Here is a 21,701-nt window from a genome sequence, read left to right as displayed (position 1 = left end):
AGTAAACAGTTGATTGGGAGGTGTGGGGAGGGAGGAGGAGGCGCTGATTGGTGGGGCTGCCAGTGGGTGGGAGGTGCGGGGAAGGGGAGGAACTGATTGGGGGCTGCTGACGTATTACTGCGGCTCTTTGGCAATGTACATTGGTAAATTCTGGCTCCTTCTCAGGCTCAGGCTGGCCCCCCCTATCCTAATGGAAACGCTTCAAGAAAATACTAAAATGTAGAAGCAAATCTGTAAAACTGGTGAAACAGAGCTAAATGCAGCTCTAACTGTACTAGCTGAAACTGAAACTCTTTTCCCTGGATTTAGGAAAGAGGGTGTTTGCTTGTAAGAGTAGGTGTTTTCTGTCAAACTCCCAGATAGAACAAGGCAGTTGCTTGGTGTTACCACAGAGGCCATGGCTACACTGGAGAGTTGCAGCACTGGTGATGGGGTTACAGCACTGCAACTCTCTCTGTGTCCACACTTGCAAAGCACGGCCAGCGCTGCAACTCCCTGGCTGCAGCGCTGGCTGTACACCTGGTCTGCCTCGGGTGTAGCAATTCCAGGGCTGGTGATGCAGCATTGCTCATCAAGTGTGGACACCAACAGCACTTTTATTGGCCTCCAGGGTATTAGGAGGTATCCCAGCATACCTTTTCAGCCACTCTGCTCATCGTTTCACACTCCACTGCCCTGGGCTCAGGTGACCCGCCCTTTAAATGCCCCGGGAATTTTAAAAATCCCCTTCCTGTTTGCTCAGCCAGGTGTGGAGTGCAATCAATCAATCAATCAGTGACCATGCCTCCACGCCCCAAACGAGCCCCAGCATGGAACAATTCTGAGCTGCAGGACCTCATCAGTGTTTGGGGTGAGGAAGCTGTGCAGTCACAGCTGCGCTCCAGCCGTAGAAATTATGATACCTATGGGCAGATATCAAAGTCCTTGCTGCTAAGGGGCCATGAACGGGACGCGTTGCAGTGCAGGGTTAAAGTAAAGGAGCTGCGCAGTGCCTATTGCAAAGCCCGTGAGGGAAATCGCCGCTCAGGAGCTGCCCCCACGACCTGCTGTTTTTACAAGGAGCTGGATGCCATACTTGGGTGTGACCCCACCGCCAATCCAAGGACCACAATGGAGAGTTCAGAGCAGGGAGAAGTGGGGGAGGGTGTAGAGGAAGCAGAGAGTGAGGCTACTGGGGTGGAGGGAGACTCCCCGGAGTCCCAGGAGGCATGCAGCCAGGAGCTCTTCTCAAGCCAGGAGGAGGCTAGCCAGTCGCAGCAGCTGGAACTTGTTGGTGAAGAGGAAGCAGAGGAGCGTGTTCCCGGTAAGCAGATTTTATTTTTAGGATGGCAATGTTTTGTGAGAGGAGGGTGGGGGTTATGGCTGCATGCATGCATGCCTAGATGTGGAATAGCCCATTGATTTGGTCTAACACATCTCTGCAATCAGCCTCGGTAATCTCTTCAAAAGTTGCAGCCAGAGCATGGGCAATGTGCTTGCGCAAGTTTATAGGGAGAGCCACCGTGGTCCTTGTCCCGGTCAGGCTAACGCGTCCGTGCCACTGTACAGCGAGGGGTGGGGGAACCATTGCTGCACACAGGCAAGCTGCATAGGCTCCAGAGCGGAATCCACATTGCTGTAGAAGACCCTCCCTCTCTTCCCAGGTAACATGCAGCAGTGATATATCTGGCAGTAGAAAATCCTGTTGAAAATGTAGTGATGATTGTTCAGTGCAGATCCCCAACTATCTGCCCTCTGCTTTCCCCACTGCTGCTCCCCAACTGCCTGCCCTCTGCTCGGCTTTCCCCACTGCTGCTCCCCAAATGCCTGCCCTCTGCTCTGCTTTTCCCACTGCTGCTCCCCAACTGCCTGCCCTCTGCTTTGCTTTTCCCACTGCTGCTCCCCAACTGCCTGCCCTCTGCTTTGCTTTTCCCACTGCTGCTCCCCAACTGCCTGCCCTCTGCTTTACTTTTCCCACTGCTGCTCCCCAACTGCCTGCCCTCTGCTTTCCCCACTGCTGCTCCCCAACTGCCTGCCCTCTGCTTTCCCCAATGCACAGAAACCCCAGCCCTCTGGCAGTTCCCCTTCCCAGGTGAAGTTGCAGCAGAAACATTCACCCCATTGCTAGACATGCCTATGCCTTTGCTGCCGTGGCCTCTCTGTGCTATGTTAGGTATGTGCGAATGATGCTACAAAAAGTCTACAAACTCCTTCACTGTGATAATAAACAATGTAGCCTCTGTATTAAATGTTTCTATTTATGATTTTTTAAGTGACCTTGAATAATCCAGCCCTATCACCGCCTGCCTGAAGGTTACAGAACTTGAGGAAAAATCCTAGAAAATCAAAAGAAGATTTGATCAAAGCAGTTATGAATCAGTACGCCAGAGACAGTAAAAGGCTGCAGGACTGGAGAGAGAAAATGCATGAATGGAGACAAACACAGAGCAGGAGAAAGGAATTGGCTACCAAGAAAAGCACAAAGCAGCTGATAAGCCTCCTGGCTCGCCAAACTGACTGTATGCAGTCACTCGTAGCCATGCAGGCAGATCAGTACCGTGGTAACCCCGACCACCAACACCTGTACAATCACCTACCAGCAATCCAAGCAGGACATATTCAAACCTCTGAATGTACAGTCCACCACCCTACCCCCTGCCCTTTTATGTACTGTATTTTGAATAAATGATTTCATGGCTTTTAAAACATTTTTTATTATTGCATTTGTGCAGCGCTGGGAGTTACAGCTGTGTTCGTATAGCTGTGTAGGGCCAGCGCTGCAGTGGTGGGTGCTCTGCCACTCGCCGGTCCCGTGGCTCCAGTGGACCTCCTGCAGGCATCCCTGCGGAGGGTCTGCTGGTCCCGCAGCTCTGGTAGACCTCCTGCAGGCATGTCTGCGGATGCTCCACTGGAATCGCGGGACCAGCGGACCCTCCGCAGGGACACCTGCCAGAGGTCCAACGGAGCGGCCTGCCGCCCTCCCGGCAACCGGCAGAGCGCCCCCCGCAGCATGCCGCCCCAAGCACAAGATTAGCGCGCTGGGGCCTGGAGCTGGCCCTGCCTGCATCAAGCCCCCAAAAGAGCAGAGCTTCCCAAATGGTGTGCCATGGGAAGGTTGTGGATGGGCCACGGGCCTGGTGAGAAGGGGAAGAGAGGGAAGGGTTGGAGAGCAAGCCTGACCCATACTCAACCCGCAGCAGTGGCTTCTGTCCTACAGGGCTGGATCTGGCTCCCCGCTCCGGGCATTGCAACCTGGCACATTGGGCACAGCACCATTCAGGTTTGGCCCAGCCACCCATATGCCAGGTTGCAACACCACTCACTAACATCTGGCCTGGCCTCCCCTCCATCACTATGGCTGGGGTTTGAAGGAATGGGATTTCCCCAGAAGCAGGACAAGGAAACCAGGAATTAGTGCTAGGATGTAAAAACCCAGGGGGATTCACAGAGACAAAGGAAGTTTGGGCCGGAGACTGGAAGAACAGAGGAGCATGTTTTGTAGCAGGGTATCCTTTTCTAACTGCAGGACCACCTGAGCAAGAAGAAAATTGGCTGGAGGGGGGAGAGACAGAGAGACACACTCAATGATTTAGAGAAGCCACATGCCAGAGGGGGCTCTAAACACTTTAGAGCAGGGGTCAGCAACCTTTCAGAAGTGGTGTGCCGAGTCTTCATTTATTCACTCTCATCTAAGTTTTCGCGTGCCAGTCATACATTTTAACGTTTTTAGAAGGTCTCTTTCTATAAGCCTATCATATATAACTAAACTGTTGTTGTATGTAAAGTAAATAAGGTTTTTAAAAATGTTTAAGAAGCTTCATTTAAAATTAAATTAAAATGCAGAGCCCCCTGGACCAGTGACCAGGACCTGGGCAGTTTGAGTGCCACTGAAAATCAGCTCGTGTGCTGCCTTCGGCACCCGTGCCATAGATTGCCTACTCCTGCCTTAGAGGATCTACCCAAATCCAACAAATCATTCAAGTGTAGTAAGGAAACTGAGGCAGGGGTGGCATATAGGTGTTATTGTCTTGATTTATATCTCTCTTGTGCTATCTAACGTAGAGAGTGGTGTACAAACTCGGTGTGTTATGGAACCCAGAGTGCCCTCAAGGTCCAAGCTCTGGGACAGGATCCGATTAAACCAGTGGGGTGTCCGTGAGGGATCAGCACTAGTGCTGGGACAAGGTTTCATTTTGATGAAGAGGTAACAGGCAGAGCGTCTTTGCCAAGGAAGAGTGCCCGAGAGGCCAGGAAATGGGACAGCACTGGAGACTACTGAACAAAACAAGCTAAAAATCCCACGGGTCCAACATGTGGGGACCAAACCAACAGCTTGATGAGTGTCCAGAGTGGGAGTTTTACCAGGTTGTGGCAGCACCCAATTCCCATCGACTGGTAGGATTATTATTTATTTTTTGTATGACAGTAGCACCTCAGGACTCCACACTGCTAAGCACCAGACAAACAGTCCCTGCCCTGAGAAGCTCACAAAGTAACTGTAAGACAAGAGGTGACTGATGAATACAACAGACAAGGGGAACATAGGGGAACATTGAGACCATCTTGGTCAGCATGACGAGCTGCGGGCACAGCACTCCAGTTCCCTAACCAATGTAACAATTTGTCTTCGGAAGCTGGGCACCAAGTTGACGTTTTTGCATTTGAAAATCTCCCCCAATTTGATTTTGTCAGTCAGAACTTATTTTCTCTTCCACAGCACAATAGCTGCTTTTCACAGAACAATGGGAAAGATAGCCAAGCATATTCACTTTTAGAAATCAATGAGATGTACCAGCATCAACCAGCCCGAACACTTCATCACAAACTGAATTAGCTTCACACACAAAAATAACCAAAACAAAGAGTCAGTAAGAAAAACTTGTAAACTTTCCTTTCCTTCCAGCAAAGCTGAACTTTAAGGGGTGACCTTGAAAGCAGAGTCTGCATAGGCTTAACTACAGAGCGAGGGTGGAGTCTCAGGAGCTGTGCCCGAGAGGCTGCGAGAGGGAGTGAGGAGAGAAGCAAGGAAGGCAGTAGTAGGAAAGGAAGGCAGTAATGGAGGAATTGGAACGGAATAAGTAGGGAAAGGCAAAGGGTGATGAAGACTATCCTCTGAGGCAACAGGAAATCACTAGTGCATGGTGGAAGGCTGGGGAGGAGACAGATTTCTAGATTTCACACCAGAAGGGACCACTGGGATGATCCACTCTGCTCTGCATAACACCGGCCAGAGCACTGCCCCCAAATGACCCCTGTGTGAATTCAGACAGACCTTTTAGAAAAAACATCCAGTATTGATTTAAAAATTGTCAGTGATGGCGAATCCGCCACAGCCCCTGGTTAATTCTGTCAGAAACTGAGAAGTGGGGTCAGATCAGCAGCAGTCAGGCCTAATGGTCAGCCCAGGGGAGCAGAGCAGGCATCAGGAACCAAGCAGGGGTTGGAACAAGGCTGGGGCAGGGGCCTACTGGCAGAACCACCGAGCAGCAGCAGGGGATCGCGATGCTGAGCAGACTGGCTCTCTTTGGGAGCCTCTATCCCTGGCCTTGGGGGCAGCTGGTTAGAGGTTTCCCCTGGATTGGCTGAGCCCTGGTTGATTGCTGTGGCACTCTCAGCTAGTCAGGCTGAGGGATGGCTCATCAGCACTCACCAGGCTCAGAGATGACATTTCCCTCCCTGTTCAAGACGTACCCCTTATTTCCACGCTGACGTTAAGAAGCTTCAGCTCCCAACCCTTGGAGCTTATTACACCTTTGTCTGCTAGACTGGAGAGCCCATTATCAAATTACAGTTCTGCATGCCGGCACTTGTAAAGCATGCTCAAGTGGCCCCTTAGCCTTCTCTTGGGTCAGCTAAATAAACTGAGATCCTCGAGTCTGTCCCTCTAAGGCATGTTTTTCAATCCATTCATTATTCTTGCAGCTCTTCTCTGAATCCTCTGCAATTCGTAAACATCCTCTTGGAATTGTGAGCACCAGAACCGGACACATATTCCAGCAGTGGCCACACCAGTGCCAAATACGCTCCCCACTCCTATTCAATATTCCCCTGACCACTTCTCCCTGCCACCCAACCCAGAATGCACAGGTTCACAGACCGATTCTGGAGCTGAAGAAATATGTCACGTTTCCTGCCTCAGAGACTGATCAATCCACCGAAACAGGGCACAGCAGAGGGTTAAATGCAAAATGCGCCCCCACATTCTGGGGCTCACATTCACCACATTCTTACAGTTAATCACTATATATTGCACAAGCACTTTTCCTGCCTAGCCCTAAGATTAGTTTGCTAACTCAGTTGTTTACCTGATGGGATTGCTGGCTCAGCTTTCACCTGCCTGTTCTCTTTCCTGGCCAGACAAGCAGGCATCTTTTCACATGTCCCAACGCCCAAATATACATTGTACATATTACAGCCTACACCTGCTCCTACATCCAAGGATCACATTAGCCCTTTAGGCCACAGCATTGCAAAGGGAGCTCATGCACAACTGATTACCACCAGGAACCCCCTAGTCCTGGGACTAGAAGAGAAGACAACAATGGACGATGAAAGAAGAGGTACCATGGGATTGCGAAAGGGGCAGCGGTGGGAGGGGGAGGTCAGGGAAGAGACACCTCACAGGCTCTGAGGGAAGGCAGCCAAGTCACAGTGTTTGAAGCAGAAAGACAGACCAAAAAGAGAAGAGGGAAAAGAGACGGACACAGGAAGAACACACGCTGCTTCCAGATGCTTTTGTATTAAAAGAGCACGTCGCAGGCAATTGTAGCAATAACCTCAATACTAGTTAATCACCTTCACAGTGCCAGGTCTGAACTAACCCCCAGGTCTAGCACAGGCCAGAGCTTTGGCCAGGCGATGTTTGGATCTGATTCAGCTTGGGCTGAGCTTTAAAAGCTACCCCATGGGGATGGGTTCCCTGTAGCACCTCCGTTACCAGGAGAGATAAACCAAACTCCTGGGTCTGAATTTTCAGGAGTCTCAAGCACGACTGATTTCCAGCTGTGCTGCCTGGCACATTCCAATGCCAATTGCGCAGATTTAGCATGATTTCCAGCATTATTTACTTCCAGCGACAGCTCACACAGTGTCAGAGAACCCAGACCCAACAGGCTTGGTTCAGAACTGTTCAGCCCCTGTAAGATTTCCCTAGAATTTTGGGTACACCCAAAACCTTAAAATCGAAGTGAGATTCAGGCAAATGACCCTCAACAGTGCCCAATTTGATAAAATCACTGGGTCCTGTTCTTACTAGGCTCCCACATCGCTATACTGCAAACCCAAGTAACACTGTCACCATGCTCTGGTGCTAGTCTAGCGCTGTAAAGGTTAGAAAAGGACTTTGGAAATAAACACCATGTGTGTCACTTTCACGTAAGAACAGGAGCAATCAATACTTTTTTTATTCTGCATTGCCTGAAAATATGGAACTAGCATGGGAGTAGAGCTAGCACTGCCCTTATTCACAAGCAAAGACAGACGTCTCAGGTGGCCCAACAACCAACTCTGCAACCTCCAGATCACTCACAGCTCTTTCACTGAGAGTGGGAGTAGAACGACAGGAGAGAACTAAGCACCAGAGCCCAGCTCCTGCTGGCAACAGTACAGGAGAGAGGTGCTCGATGCACATGGGTACTCTCTCTCTCAGAGACTAAAGAAGGCTCGGACACAGCCCAAGGTGATGCAGCTATGCCTGGTTCTCTTCGTTATTATTATTTTTATACAGTGCTCAAGAGCATGCTCGGTGCTTTGCGACACAAGAAGACACATGGGCCCACATGCAAGCCCTTCCCTCGTCACCTCCAAGCTGACAAAGCATTCAAGCCTTCCTGCACCATCACCTTAAGCAGACAGAAAATGGACGTTTCCAAAGACAAACCACCCAGCTTCCACTAGTATTTAAATTCTGGCTAGGAGACTGATCCAGATTCAGCAAGAGGAGGATTTCCATTCCGCCCAGTCTTGACTCCCCGCTTTTCTATGCGCCTGAAAGCTGATGCGGCAGTTATGGATGGCATAGAGGACCCCGTCCAATTGCCCAGAACATTAACAAATTACTCCCCAGAATATAGAACCTGACCAAGAGCGGTGAGGCAGGTGCTCAGAGTATCACTGCAACATCCAATGGCAAGACCCTTGAGATGGGCTGGCTTAAAATTACTTTCCTTACTACTTTGCACTTCTATAGAGTTCTTCACCTGAGGGTCCCTAAGCAATTTACAGCATTAATTGGTTAAGCCTCATAAAGTCCCTGTTGCATAGCCAATATTACACTCATTTGAAAGATGGGTAACAAAGCCATAGAGCAGTAAGATGACAGCACATCAGTGGCCTTTTGAAAGGAACAGGTATTGTCTGGTGACCAGAGCTTTAACCATTCCCTCCCTTCAAGAACTTCAGCTGCAATGAATAGTCCATAAGAAATTCTGATTCTGGTAAAATGGGGCTAATACTGCTGACCTCCTTTGTAACAATAGAAGACAGGGGTGCCCTAAACATGGGGGCACAGGGGGCCATGCCCCCCGACCCCCACTTACCAGCCGCAAGGGCAAGTCATGGGGAAGAGGGAATGGAGAGGAGTGCGTGGAGGGGGCAGGATCTTGGGGGCAAGAGGTGGCACAGGAGTGGGGCCTTGGGGGAATGGGCAGTGAGAGGGTGGGGGGCTGGTGCAATGCAGAGGCGGGGCCTCTGAGGGGAGGGGCAGTGTGCGTGTGGGGCATCAGGGGGCAGGGGCAGTGCAAGGGGTGGGGCCACAGTTCAGGTGCCGTTGGCCCCCACACACTTTTAGGGAAGAGCTTGGTAGTAATGGTTATAGCAAACTAACCTCCGTAGCTTCTGGTGATGAATGCAGGCTTGAGATGTTGCATGTGCTCCTTAGGCTCATTTCTGGTTTAATTTGCTCCCTCACGCTGGATTCAATAGCTTAAACTGGGAGTTACATGACACAGCCAAATTCCTTTACTGAACACACTGGCCAGCAATACCAGCTGCTACAGCAGTTAGTTAAAGGTGACATAAAGGAGTGGTGATACGCTTGGTCAAAGCAATGGCACCATTTGGATTCTTCTAGTCAATGTTTTTTAGCAGCTGGGCTGGACACAGAGCTATCAAACGCCGATATTTCTACAGCACCTATCCTCGTAGGATTTAGGCAGTCAGGAGATGAAGGAGAAGCTTGCAGATGAAATAAGAAAGCCATGGCCAGAAGAAGACAATCACAGGCTGGATTCTCTCCAGGGCTCTAGCTGGTCAACTAAAGAGTATCTGCCCAGAGGGAAACACTTTGCCGGTGTAAAGCTGGCATAGTCAGCTCTTGGGCAAGAGTGAGGGCAGCTGAGCTCCACCAACTTGCAGCTGCCAAAACTGGGAACAACCCCTAGGCAGTTCTCACACCCAGGCTGGGATCAGGGCTGGCAAAGACAGGCTGACAGGATCAGAAGATTGTTTCCTGCTTCCTGACTGGACTCCTTCATGTACACACACACACACACTCCTGCACCCAGCAGATCTTGGCTCAGGAAAGAATCTGGCCTCAAACTCTGTGGCACACAGAAGGACCAGAGAAGAGTAGATTCCGACCTTCCATGCAGCATTGAGCTAGGAGGCTGTGCGCTTTACAGCAGCAGCACAATGGTTAATTCAGACTTGTTTAGATTCACCTACTAGAGCTTTAAATGAAAGACCTGGAGAGGCCCATGGGTTTTTCCCACGCTTTCAGGATCTTTATCAATAATCTGGCAGAAAGAAAAAAATGATTGTGGGTAAAGTTTGCAGATGACAAAAATTGGTGGAGAGGTAAATAATTACAGGGACAGGTCAGTTCAACAGAGCAATCTAGATTACATGATGTGACAAAGTTCCTCCTCTACCTTGGTGGGTCCTGCGCTTATTGGCAGATTTGCTCACCTCAGTGATCTTCCCCACAGTCTGGATCAGCTTCTCCTGTGTCTGATCAGGAGTTGGGAGGTTTGGGGGGAACCAGGGCCCGCCCTCTACTCTGGGTTCCAGCCCAGGGCCCTACGGATTTGCAGCTGTCTATAGTGCCTCTTGTGACAGCTACACCTCTCTGGGCTACTTCCCCAAGGCCTCCTCCAAACACCTTCTTTATCCTCACCACAGGACCTTCCTCCTGGTGTCTGATAACGCTTGTACTCCTGTGACGAACTGGGAATGTTCTTAATGTTTTCTCTAAATACTGTGTTGGTGCCTCAGTGTCCCCGTGGCAGTTCTTAAGTATCTGGCAGAGCAAAGGGCCAGTGCACCTAAATGCCTGACACTCTGTCTGCTAGCAACTGATGGCCTGGGCCTCTCCCCGGCAAAGGTGCCAGCTGAAGGTGTTGGAGACAAAGGGATCAGGTGACCTCCTGGCCTGGGAAAGGAGCTGAGCAGTGAGGAGGGGCTGGAGGGGTGGTTAGTCTGGAGCTAGCTGGGGTCGAGGAGTGAAGTGCAGACGTGGGGGGGTCTGGCTCACTGCCCCCCAGAATGGACCCGGCTGAGGGGTCCAGTTCGCTGTATCTACAAGCTCTGTTTTAGACCCTGTTCCTGTCATCGAATAAACCTCTGTGTTACTGTCTGGCTGAGTCACGTCTGACTGCAAAGTGAGGGTGCAGGACCCTGTGGCTTCCCCAGGACCTCGCTGGGGCAGGCTCGCTGTGGGAAGCGCACGGAGGGGCAGAGGATGCTGAATGCTCCAAGGAGAGACCCAGGAGGTGAAAACGTGTGAGCTTCTTGCCCTGAACAAGTCTGCTCCAAGGGAGAGGAGGCTCCCCAAAGTCCTGACTGGCTTGGTGGGGAGCAGTTCCAGAGCATCGCCCGGGGACTCCGTGACAACTCCTTAGTCCCCCAGCAGCACACCCTCTCAGTCTCAGCTCCTTGTGTCTCTTGCTCCCAGCTCCTTACATGCACTTCTTCTCCTCTGGCTCCTTCCCATCTGACTGGAGAGAGCTCCTTTTAAAACCCAGGTGCCCTGATTAGCCTGCCTTGATTGGCTGCAGGTGTTCTAACCAGCCTGTCTGCCTTAATTGGTTCTAGCAAGTTCCTGACTACTCTAGTGCAGACCCTGCTCTGGTCACTCAGGGAACAGAAAACCACTCACCCAGTGACCAGAATATTTGCCCTCTACCAGCCTCCTGCACCCCACTGGCCTGGGTCTGTCACAATGGTTAGCTGGGCTCAAGTGAACAACATAGATTTGAATACAGCTAAATGCAAGATCAGACATCTAGGACTCAAAACCACAGGCCACATGTATAGAATGGGTGACTGCATTTTAGAAAGCAGCCACTCAGAAAAGGACTTAGGGTGATGGTGAAACTGAACCAGAGAGATGTGGTGGCCAAGACAGCAAACACCATCCTTGGTTATATAACACTGGTCTACAATTTTTGAGAAGTCGTCTGCTTCAGAGATAAAATGTGATATTTATTATGTATTTTGATGTGCTGAATTCAAATATGACAATTAAAACAACTGATTGGCTACTGTTTCTAAGATATTTAAGTTTTTACATTTTATGTCTATGTATATTGTGTAGATAGTAGAGTTTTAATCATCAATTGTAAACCTAGGTCTTCTCATGTGTCTATGGTTGCTTTACATGATAATATTTCACCTGTCCTGTTTATGTAACACTTTAAAAATCAGCAAAAGGGTTATATAAATAAAATTTATTATGAAACAAAAGGCAAAAAACTATTATGTACATAGTTTAGTCCTATTCAGTGTCTACTTGGCGCTTCTTGGCTTGTCTCTTGTATTCATTAAATGGAGCATCTCTTGTCACTGTCCAGCAATAGTCTCATAGACTCATAGACTCTAGGACTGGAAGGGACCTCGAGAGGTAATCGAGTCCAGTCCCCTGCCCTCATGGCTGGACCAAATACTGTCTAGACCATCCCTAATAGACATTTATCTAACCTACTCTTAAATATCTCCAGAGATGGGGATTCCACAACTTCCCTAGGCAATCTATTCCAGTGTTTAACTACCCTGACAGTTAGGAACTTTTTCCTAATGTCCAACCTAAATCTCCCTTGCTGCAGTTTAAGCCCATTGCTTCTTGTTCTATCATTGGAGGCTAAGGTGAACAAGTTTTCTCCCTCCTCCTGATGACACCTTTTTAGATACCTGAAAACTGCTATCATGTCCCCTCTCAGTCTTCTCTTTTCCAAACTAAACAAACCCAATTCCTTCAGCCTTCCTTCATAGGTCATGTTCTCAAGACCTTTAATCATTCTTGTTGCTCTTCTCTGGACCCTCTCCAATTTCTCCACATCCTTCTTGAAATGCGGTGCCCAGAACTGGACACAATACTCCAGTTGAGGCCTAACCAGCGCAGAGTAAAGCGGAAGAATGACTTCTCGTGTCTTGTTTACAACACACCTGTTAATGCATCCCAGAATCACGTTTGCTTTTTTTGCAGCAGTATCACACTGTTGACTCATATTAAGCTTGTGGTCTACTATGACCCCTAGATCTCTTTCTGCCATACTCCGTCCTAGACAGTCTCTTCCCATTCTGTATGTGTGAAACTGATTGTTCCTGCAAGCATTGATGGGCTCCATTTGCCCTGATAGCCTGCCAGGAGATTCCACTGCTGTAGTCTGGAGCCCAACAGCTCTGCCTTACTCTTGGGTAGTTCCAAATCCCTGACAAGGTCATTCAGTTCACCTTGTGTTATGAGGTGTGGTTCAGAAGAGGAGGATGGGAGAAAATGTGGGTCCTGTGACATTGATGGTTCAGGACCAGAAGTTTCATCCTCTTCCTCTTCCTCGTCTGACTCAAGTGAGAAAGATTCTGGTGCATCAGGAACCAGCAGTCCTTCTCCGTGGGGTACTGGGCTTATAGCTGATGGAATGTTTGGATAATGCACAGTTCACTTTTTCTTCTTTGACACACCTTTCCCAACTGGAGACACCATGCAGAAGTAACAATTGCTGGTATGATCTGTTGGCTCTCTCCAAATCATTGACACTGCAAAAGGCATAGATTTCCTTTTCCTATTCAACCACTGGCGAAGATTTGTTGCACAAGTGTTGCAGCATATGTGTGGGGCCCACCTCTTGTCCTGATCTCCAATTTTGCAGCCAAAATAAAGGGGATAGGCTTTCTTAACTATAGTGGTTATACTGCACTTTTGTGATGCAAAAGTCACTTCACCACAAACATAGCAGAAGTTACCTGCACTGTTCACACAAGTAGAGGCATCTCTGCTCACTTTGGCTAAACAGAAATGTGTCCCTTTGCAAAATCAAAAACTGACAAATAAGAGAGCATGACACTGTATGATTTCTAGAGCTGATATAGGGCAATTTGTTCAGCAGAGTGATGTAAGCTTCCTTATGATTGCATCATCCATGACTTCTAGGAAGAACATGATGCAATTCATATCATGTATGACACAATACCAGCTTCAGATTGCATCATTCATTGTTTTGCCTCAAAAGCAAGTATTGTCCAAACCCAGTCATAGATTTATTCATAGATCCAGTCAAAGATGTATTTTAGTCATTTCTGGTTTAAATTGAGATCCCTTCCCTTTATAACTCACTTATCCTCCGCCATTCCCAAGTCAAGGGTCGTATATACTGACCCAATAGCATATCTTGAAAACTAGAGCCAATCAACAATTTTAAGCATCATTTTCATTCTCAATGACCCAGAATTAGTAAAGTTGGACTACATTTATTTCAGAAGCATTTTGGCTGTAGAGCAGTGTAATCAGGGGTTTATTGAGTAGTGTTAGAGAGGTGTTATTCCTGCTTCTTCCGGCATTGCTGAGACCATTACTGAAACACTGGGTCCCGTTCTGGGGTCCACACTTCAAAATGATGCTGACAAATTGGAAAGGATTCAGGTAAAGAATGATTCAAGGTCCAGAGAGCTCTATTCATTTAGCTTAACAAAGACAAGGTTAAGAGTCACCTTGATCACAGTCTCCAAATTCCTTCATAAAGCCAAGATTGTGGGTAGTAGATGACTCTTTAATCTAGCAGACAAAAGCATAACAAGATCCAGTGGACAAACCGAGACTCTAAATAAGATGCAAATTGTTAATTAACCATTGGGATAACTTTCTTTGTGATGTGGTAGGATCTCAGCCACTAAAAGCCTTTAAATCCAAACTGGATGTTCCTAAAAGAGAGGCTCTACTTCAACGTCTTTCAAATGTGGTGTCATGATGTTTAGGCGGCATCATGAAAGTCAATCCAGGTGGTGGCAAGGCATTGAAAATTTTATTACAATCTAAAGCAAAGAAAACGTCTCTCCCCCACTCCCTGCACATCCTTATCCTTCAGGGTCAAGTATTCTCTAGCAATATCTTGAAACATATGACTAAAATGAAGTATTGTTGTTATCACTGATCTATTTTTACACTGACTTTTAGAGAAGATGAAATGCAATTGTGAAATTTTTGACATGAATAAAGGGATGCCAACCTGAGAAGGCTGATAAACACTGCTCAAATTCAGATATGCATATGATGCAGGAATCACAGGGTGAGGTTCTTTTGCCAAGTTTATGCAGGAGGTCAGACTAGATTAGCATAATGATTCCTTTCTGGCCTCTATGACTCCTTTGATTTTTCAGTTTTATTTTAAATTTCACAGGATTGTTATCCTATTTTCATATTTACTGTGCTTCAAAATACTATATGTCCTTTATGCATCATTGCTACTTAAAAAGGAAAGGATTTGTGGATGATGAGATAAGGGGTTTATTCACACAAATTCCTTGTTTAATCCAGTTTTAAAACAAAATACTGTTTATCTAAATGTGCCATTGAGAAAGCTTTAAAACAGTGTCAGGAAGCTCACTCTAAAATAGACTGTAGCTTTCCAGCAAGCACATGGTTTTCCCCTTTCTTTTTCACTGCACCCTCACCTTCCAAAGATATTCATTTAGTGCTATTACACTTCACCCTGAAGATTCAGACATACATAAAAACACACGTTCAAAGAAGAAAACCAGAATAGGTGTGAATCCTCCAAACAGAGGTACCCTACTCCAGCGAAGGGCCGTGCTACCAACTCTCAGCACCTAAACACCCTGAGGCAGGCCCCCAAGATGCAGGAAATTAGTGTGTACGATTGTGACTTTTTAAAACACAATAAATTTTTGGAGGCAGTGTTATTTTCCTCCTTTAGGATTCAACTTGTCAAGCTTTACTCTGCAAGCAGGAGGACAAGAAACACCAGACTATGGTAACTATCAGCCAGGATAATCAGGTGGATGAAACTAGCCAACATTTGGCAAATTAAGCATTTGATTTGCTGATCCTTTCTAAGTGGTGAGCTCCGTCTGCAGCTCTAAATCATGTGTGTACCACATCTGTACCGCAGGCTTGCCCAAGTGTTGGGGTTCTGGGCTGCCTATTGTCTGGGAAATAAATGCTGCTGAGTACAAGCAGTCTTACAGCTGCTTGCACATGTGCGTGCCTGGGAAGCAGCGCACAGCAGAGGAAATCAAAGGCAATAGGCATTATTGTATTAGGATCTTTCTGCAATATTGGCAGCTTTCTGAAGAATCCAAATTTTGTGCAACAACTAGCATGCAGAAAACATTATCTCCAGCTAAAGATCAGGCAGCCAAAAGGTGAGAATTCCCCTTTCCCCCAGCCTACTCACCACTATTGCCTAGTCTATGCTAGAGACCAGCACTGTTGCAATTTGCATCAATGTAAATGCAACGGTGAGCTGCAAGGTGCAATCTGTTTGGAAGAGCACCATCACCTGCGGATGGCTGTACTCAGAGAGGCCAGGAATCTGCTTTTACATGCCTCAGGCAATCAGGAACTGCAGTAACTCTAGTTTTACTCCTCTATGGCCTTTCTGTCCATGCTTTGGTGGGGTTTTTGTCTTGCCCTGTAGCTGTATTAACATACAGTTAGGATCCACAATTGAGAGTGGTCTGGGTCCTTCCACATCACCCAGCAAGCCCTCCACATCCTCTTTCCTCCACCTGACGGAGTGCAGGCCTCACCCCAGGGGTAAGCAGAGGGAGTGGAAGGCTGTTAGCGGTGCCACAGGGAGGTAAGAAGGATTCCTTGGGAGCAGGAGGGTGCAGGGTAGCCTTGCTGGATATTCTTTCCCTACTGACCCTTTGCTGTTCTCTCTTTTCAGAACTCAGGAGTGTGGGAGAGGGCACTGATGTAGCATCCGGGCTGCCATGGCAACCCCGAGTAAAGTAACCATGTTATTACTAGGAGTCCTTGTGGCACCTTAGAGACTATTATTTGGGCATAAGCTTTCATGGGCTACAGCCCACTTCATCGGATGCACGGAGTGGAAAATACAGTAGGAAGATATATATACACAGATAACATGAAAAATGGGTGTTGCCATACCAACTTGAATGAGACTAATCAATTAAGGTGGGCTATTAACTGCAGGAGGAAAAAAAACGTTTGTAGTGATAATCAGGATGGCCCATTTCCAGCAGTTGACAAGAAGGTGTGAGTAACAATTAATTTGCAAACTGGACCCCATTAAATTAGGCTTGAATAAAGACTGGGAGTGGATGGGTCATTATACAAAGTACAAAATATTTTCCCATGCTAATTTTTCCCCTACTGTTACTCACAGGAGCATTCTGGGATTGCACTAGGGAGGTCTAATTGCACAGTTTTAATTGCAGCTCTTGCATTTCTTGTCCACAATGGGACACAGTAATCCCAGGGCAGGATGCAAAGCTTGCTCACAGTGCAAGAAACCACCACAGTGCTACCACTGTCTGAGCACAACTGCAAGTTGTGTGTGGCTAAGGTGTGTTACAAGCATATTAAGGGCTTGCAGTGGTGGCGGTAATGAAGACAAGAGTAATGAGACTAACTTCTGTGTTGGGATAGGATGGGTTTTTTCCATTCTCTATATTCTCTATTCCCTTTCCCTCCCTGCATCGCAGCATGATTGCCTCTCCTTTTCCTCCTCAGTCTCGCCCGTCATCTTGACACAGCTGCTACCCTCAGCCTCCCCCTTGCCTGTCTTATCCCTATTGGCCACTCACCCTTCCATATCTCTTCCCGTTATCCCTCCCTGCTGCATATGTGTTTTCTCTGTCACATCCATTCTCCCTCTTCCATGGGAAGGTGAGCAGCTCATGGCCATGCTGTACCTCCCTCTGCTCCCCTAGTCAGACAATAGCTGGAACTCAGCAAAACAACAGGGCACCCCAGGGAATTGGAGTCTGGAAATGCGAGAGGAGCCAAGAAGCCATACTGAAGCATACGAAGCCAAGTGGTGCCCCGCAATCTCACTGCAGCATAGGTAAGCTGGACAGCGCTCATACACTGGAATGAGAAATTGAAATCTCTTCATACAGTGCGTACACAGGTATCAGTTTTGTAGCAGTAGGTATTGGTTTGAGTCCCATCATGAGGATTTTAAACACATTGGGCCTGATTCTCCTCTCATCCCTGAGTAACTAAGGAGCAAGGGCTTGACTACATACAATGTTGGTACCCTAATGGGAAGTAAGTGCTGCCCCTAGAAGTCCTGTAACGCAAGGGTAACTGCATCCACACTGGGAGTTTGTACCTCCTCAGATACAGTTACAATAGTCCAAAAGCTGTGGGTAGATCAGCCCCAACTCCGCCGAGTCAGTGGCGTTCACCGCTGGTACAAGTGAGAACAGAATCTGGCCTAGTCCCTGTCTCCTAAAAAATGCCTTGGCAGTTCCCGCTAGCAATATAGAATGTGAAACTGAGGAGACATGTCTAGCATTAAAGTACAGAGCAAAGCTTTTCCCTGGTGATTCCTGTCCCTAGCCCTTCTGCACACATTGTATTCTCATTACAAGTACTGTCCTGTGCAAATAGCTGGATCCTGATCCATGAGTTCAACTGAACTGTGCTCGGTGCCAGGGCTTTATGCCACCTTTACACTACCCCAGTGTTGGGGAGCACCAGGATCTCATTCACCCCCAGCACAGCTCACTTTAGTCAGATGTTTTCATCACTCTTCAAGGCTTCTCTAAGTTACATTGGCTGGCAACAGCCTCTGAGACGCCATGGAACCTGTTGGGGATTAGCTGGAGCACAGCAGCTATCTTGTTGCATCTTCTCCCCTTGCGGCCATGTCCGCAGTGTACTGCTCCATGCTCCAATGCTGCCCCTGTTCGGGCTGAATGCTGAGCTGCCCTGAAGGAGGCCAGAATATCCATTATTCTGGTGGTTCAGACTTTGCTCTTTCCTCTCGCACTGGTTTCACACACTGGTGTCATTCCATTGATTTCAATGGAGTTCTCCCTGATTGGAACCAGTGGAAGTGGAAGCAAAATCAGACTCCATGGGAAAATACATCCCCTCGTATCTTAATTGCTATTAGTCTAAAATCTCCAGTTAAACAAGTATATAAGACATTTTAAAAGACTTTTTTTCCCTTTTATTTTGAATTTTCCAACCTGCCTTCTAAAAGTCGAAGTTGCTCTTGTTCTTCTCTCCTGTCTACACTGCTACGGATTAGGCCTACCACATTGCAGAGGCATTACCTTTACCCCTCAGAGTATTGCTCTTCATTACCTGGTTTTCCCTCACAGGGCATGTTGGCTCTTCCGGTTCATTCATCCCTCCATTGACTGTGTAATTGCTCTACATGGATTCTCGCTCTTCGGGCTGCTGTAATTCTGCATCTGTCTCATCACTCACAGCATCGGTTGGCCCTGAGGCTTCAATCATCTCTGCATCTCTTTCATCAGACCCACAGAAGGGTGGCTCAGGGATTTCTATGAGATCTACTCCAGCTGCATAACTGCTGGACCGGTATCCTTGATCTATGGACTGTTGCTCTTCTTTAAGTTGTTGAATGCACGTCTCATTCGTTTGCTGGCTTTTACTCTTCACTAATTTGCCTGTTTTTCTGTTGATCCAAGTCCCTTCCTCCTCAGAAATGACACTGTAAATAGGCTGACCTTCATCTATCACCTCTGTGGACAACATATGGCTCAGCAGAGTTTGCTCACTCACAAGGCCAGTTGGCTCCTGGGTTCCATATCCTTCTGTTTCAGCCACATTGCTGTCACGCCGGAATTCTTGCTCCACGGACTTCTGGCTACTGCACCGGGATTCTTGTTCTGGGAGCAGTTGCACTTCCACATCCGTTCCATCACCGTCAGGTCCAGCTGGCTGTTGGTTTTCTAACATGCATTCCTCACCAATACCACTGCTGCGCCGGGATTCTTGCTCTGTGGGCTTTTGTGCCGTTGCACTAAGTTTGCGAATTGAAGTGTGACTTGTCTGTTGACTGTGGCTCATTAATATCTTGCCTGTTTTTCTATTGATCCAGGTCCCTTCTTCTAGAGAAACAATGCTATATGTCTGCTGAACTTCATCTATCACTTCTATGGAGGATGTTCTGCTCTGCAGGGTTTCCTCGCTTTCCAAGCCAACTGGCTGCTGGGCTTCCATTTCTTTTGGTTTGTCTACAGCAACACTGTGCCAGGATTCTTGCCCCATAGGCTGTTCATTGACAAACCAGGATTCTTGCCTCAGAGGCTGCTGCAAGTCTACATCTGTTTCATCACTCTTGGGGCTGGTTGTCTCTGGGGCGTCAATCATCCCTCCCTTAGCTATGTCACTGCTGCGCCGGGATTCTTGCCCTACCGGTTGTTGTGCTGTCACAGTATGTTTCTGAATCCCAGTGTCGCTTGTCTGTTGGCTATGACTTGTCATGACTTTGCCTGTTCTTCTGTTGATCCAGGACCCGCCCTCTAGGGAAACAATGCTGTACGTCTGCTGAGCTTTCTCAAACTTAACTTTGGAGGGTTTCTGCTGGAGTTCTTTGCTCTCAGGACCGGTTGGCTCCTGTGCTTCTGTTTCTGCTGTTTTGTCGATGTCAATGCTGCGCTGGGATTCTCGTCCCATGAGCTGCTGGCTGCTATGCCAGGACTCTTGTCCTTTGAGCTGTTCTACGTCTGTTTCACCACTTCCCAGTCCACTTGGCTCTTGGGGTTCTACCTTGACTCCTCCGGTTGCACCACTGCCCCGTCGGGACTGCTGCCCTATGGACGGTTGCGTGGTTACACTAAATTTCTGATTCCAGGTGTCACTTGTCTGTTGGCTATTGCTCATCATGACTTTGCCTGTTCTTCTGTTGATCCAGGTCCCTCCCACTAGAGAAACAATGCTGTACGTCTGCTGGGCTTTCTCAATCACAACAATGGAGGGTCTTCTGCTTTGTTGGACTTCCTCAATCACACGATCAATTGACTGCTGACTGCTGCACCGGGATTCCTGCCCCACCGGCTGCGGGCTGCTGCGCCGGGACTCCTGCCCCACCGGCTGCTGGCTGCTGCGTCGGGACTCCTGCCCCACCGGCTGCTGGCTGCTGCGTCGGGACTCCTGCTCCACCGGCTGCCGGCTGCTGCGCAGGGACTCCTGCTCCACCGGCTGCTGGCTGCTGCGCCGGGACTCCTGACCCACCGGCTGCTGGCTGCTGCGCCGGGACTCCTGACCCACCGGCTGCTGGCTGCTGCGCCGGGATTCCTGACCTACCGGCTGCTGGCTGCTGCGCCGGGACTCCTGCTCCACTGGCTGCTGGCTGCTGCCCCGGGATTCCTGACCTACCAGCTGCTGGCTGCTGCACTGGGACTCCTGACCCACCGGCTGCTGGCTGCTGCGCCGGGACTCCTGACCCACCGGCTGCTGGCTGCTGCGCCGGGACTCCTGCCGCACCGGCTGCTGGCTGCTGCGCCGGGATTCCTGACCTACCGGCTGCTGGCTGCTGCGCCGGGACTCCTGACCCATCGGCGGCTGGCTGCTGCGCCGGGATTCCTGACCTACCGGCTGCTGGCTGCTGCGCCGGGACTCCTGACCTGTTGGCTGCTGGCTGCTGCGTCGGGACTCCTGACCCATCGGCGGCTGGCTGCTGCGTCGGGACTCCTGGCCCACAGGCTGCTCCACTTGTGCACCTGATTCAGCATTCGCAAGAGAAATTCTGTCTTCAGCATCATTTGCCTCTCCTTTCGCTGTGTCAGTGCTGCTCTGGGATTTCTGAGGCGTGGCCTTCAGAAGCTCTGAGAGAGCTTTCCTACTCCAGACAAGACTTGTCTGCTGACTTTTGTTTGTCATTTCTCTGCTCGTTCTTGGGCTGATCCAGATCACGCCCTCCTCGGCATAAACGTCATTCACCACCTGGGCCTGCTCTCTTTTTTCTCTGGCAGTTTTTTGGCTATGCTGGGACAGTTCCCTTAGGAACTGATGGCTGCTATGCCAGGATTGTTGCTCTACGATCTGGTATCCACTGTGCCATGATTCTTGCCCTAGGGGTTGTGGGTTGCTGTCATAGGAATCTAATTCAATTAGCTGCTGACTGCTCCAGCCGGGTTGTTGCTCCATAACAGTTCTGCTAGTTTTCCCACTTCCAGGGACGTCCGTCTGCAAAGCTTGGTCCATCAGCTCTTTTCTTTTCACAATATTCAAACTACTATCTGTTTGCTGAGCTTTGTCCATCTTCTCTTTGCCTGGTTTTTTGCTCTGCTGGGTTTCTTGCCCTTCAGGCAGCTGGCTATTATCTCGGGATACCTGCACAGCCAGCTGCTGGCTGCTGCGCCGGGACTCCTGACCCGTTGGCTGCTGGCTGCTGCGCCGGGATTCCTGACCCACTGGCTGCTGGCTGCTGCGCCGGGACTCCTGCCCCACCGGCGGCTGGCTGCTGCGCCGGGACTCCTGCCCCACCGGCTGCTGGCTGCTGCGTCGGGACTCCTGACCCATCGGCGGCTGGCTGCTG

At 49.0% G+C, this 21,701-nt stretch overlaps 1 protein-coding gene across 1 annotated transcript; it reads left to right on the top strand.

Annotated features, from left to right (window-relative positions):
* The first annotated feature begins 585 nt into the window (after positions 1 to 585).
* Positions 586 to 2,290, top strand: LOC127052426 (zinc finger and SCAN domain-containing protein 29-like). Its single transcript, XM_050956022.1, has 2 exons — positions 586 to 1,303; positions 2,253 to 2,290. Exons 1-2 carry the CDS (start codon positions 781 to 783, stop codon positions 2,288 to 2,290), a joined length of 561 nt encoding a protein of 186 aa, XP_050811979.1. The 5' UTR covers positions 586 to 780.
* Positions 2,291 to 21,701: the final 19,411 nt, after the last annotated feature.

This window comes from Gopherus flavomarginatus, chromosome 5 (assembly GCF_025201925.1).
Source record: "Gopherus flavomarginatus isolate rGopFla2 chromosome 5, rGopFla2.mat.asm, whole genome shotgun sequence".
NCBI lineage: Eukaryota > Metazoa > Chordata > Testudines > Testudinidae > Gopherus > Gopherus flavomarginatus.
The sequence above is the reverse complement of the archived record's forward strand: the minus strand, read 5'-3'. Positions and strand labels throughout refer to the sequence as shown.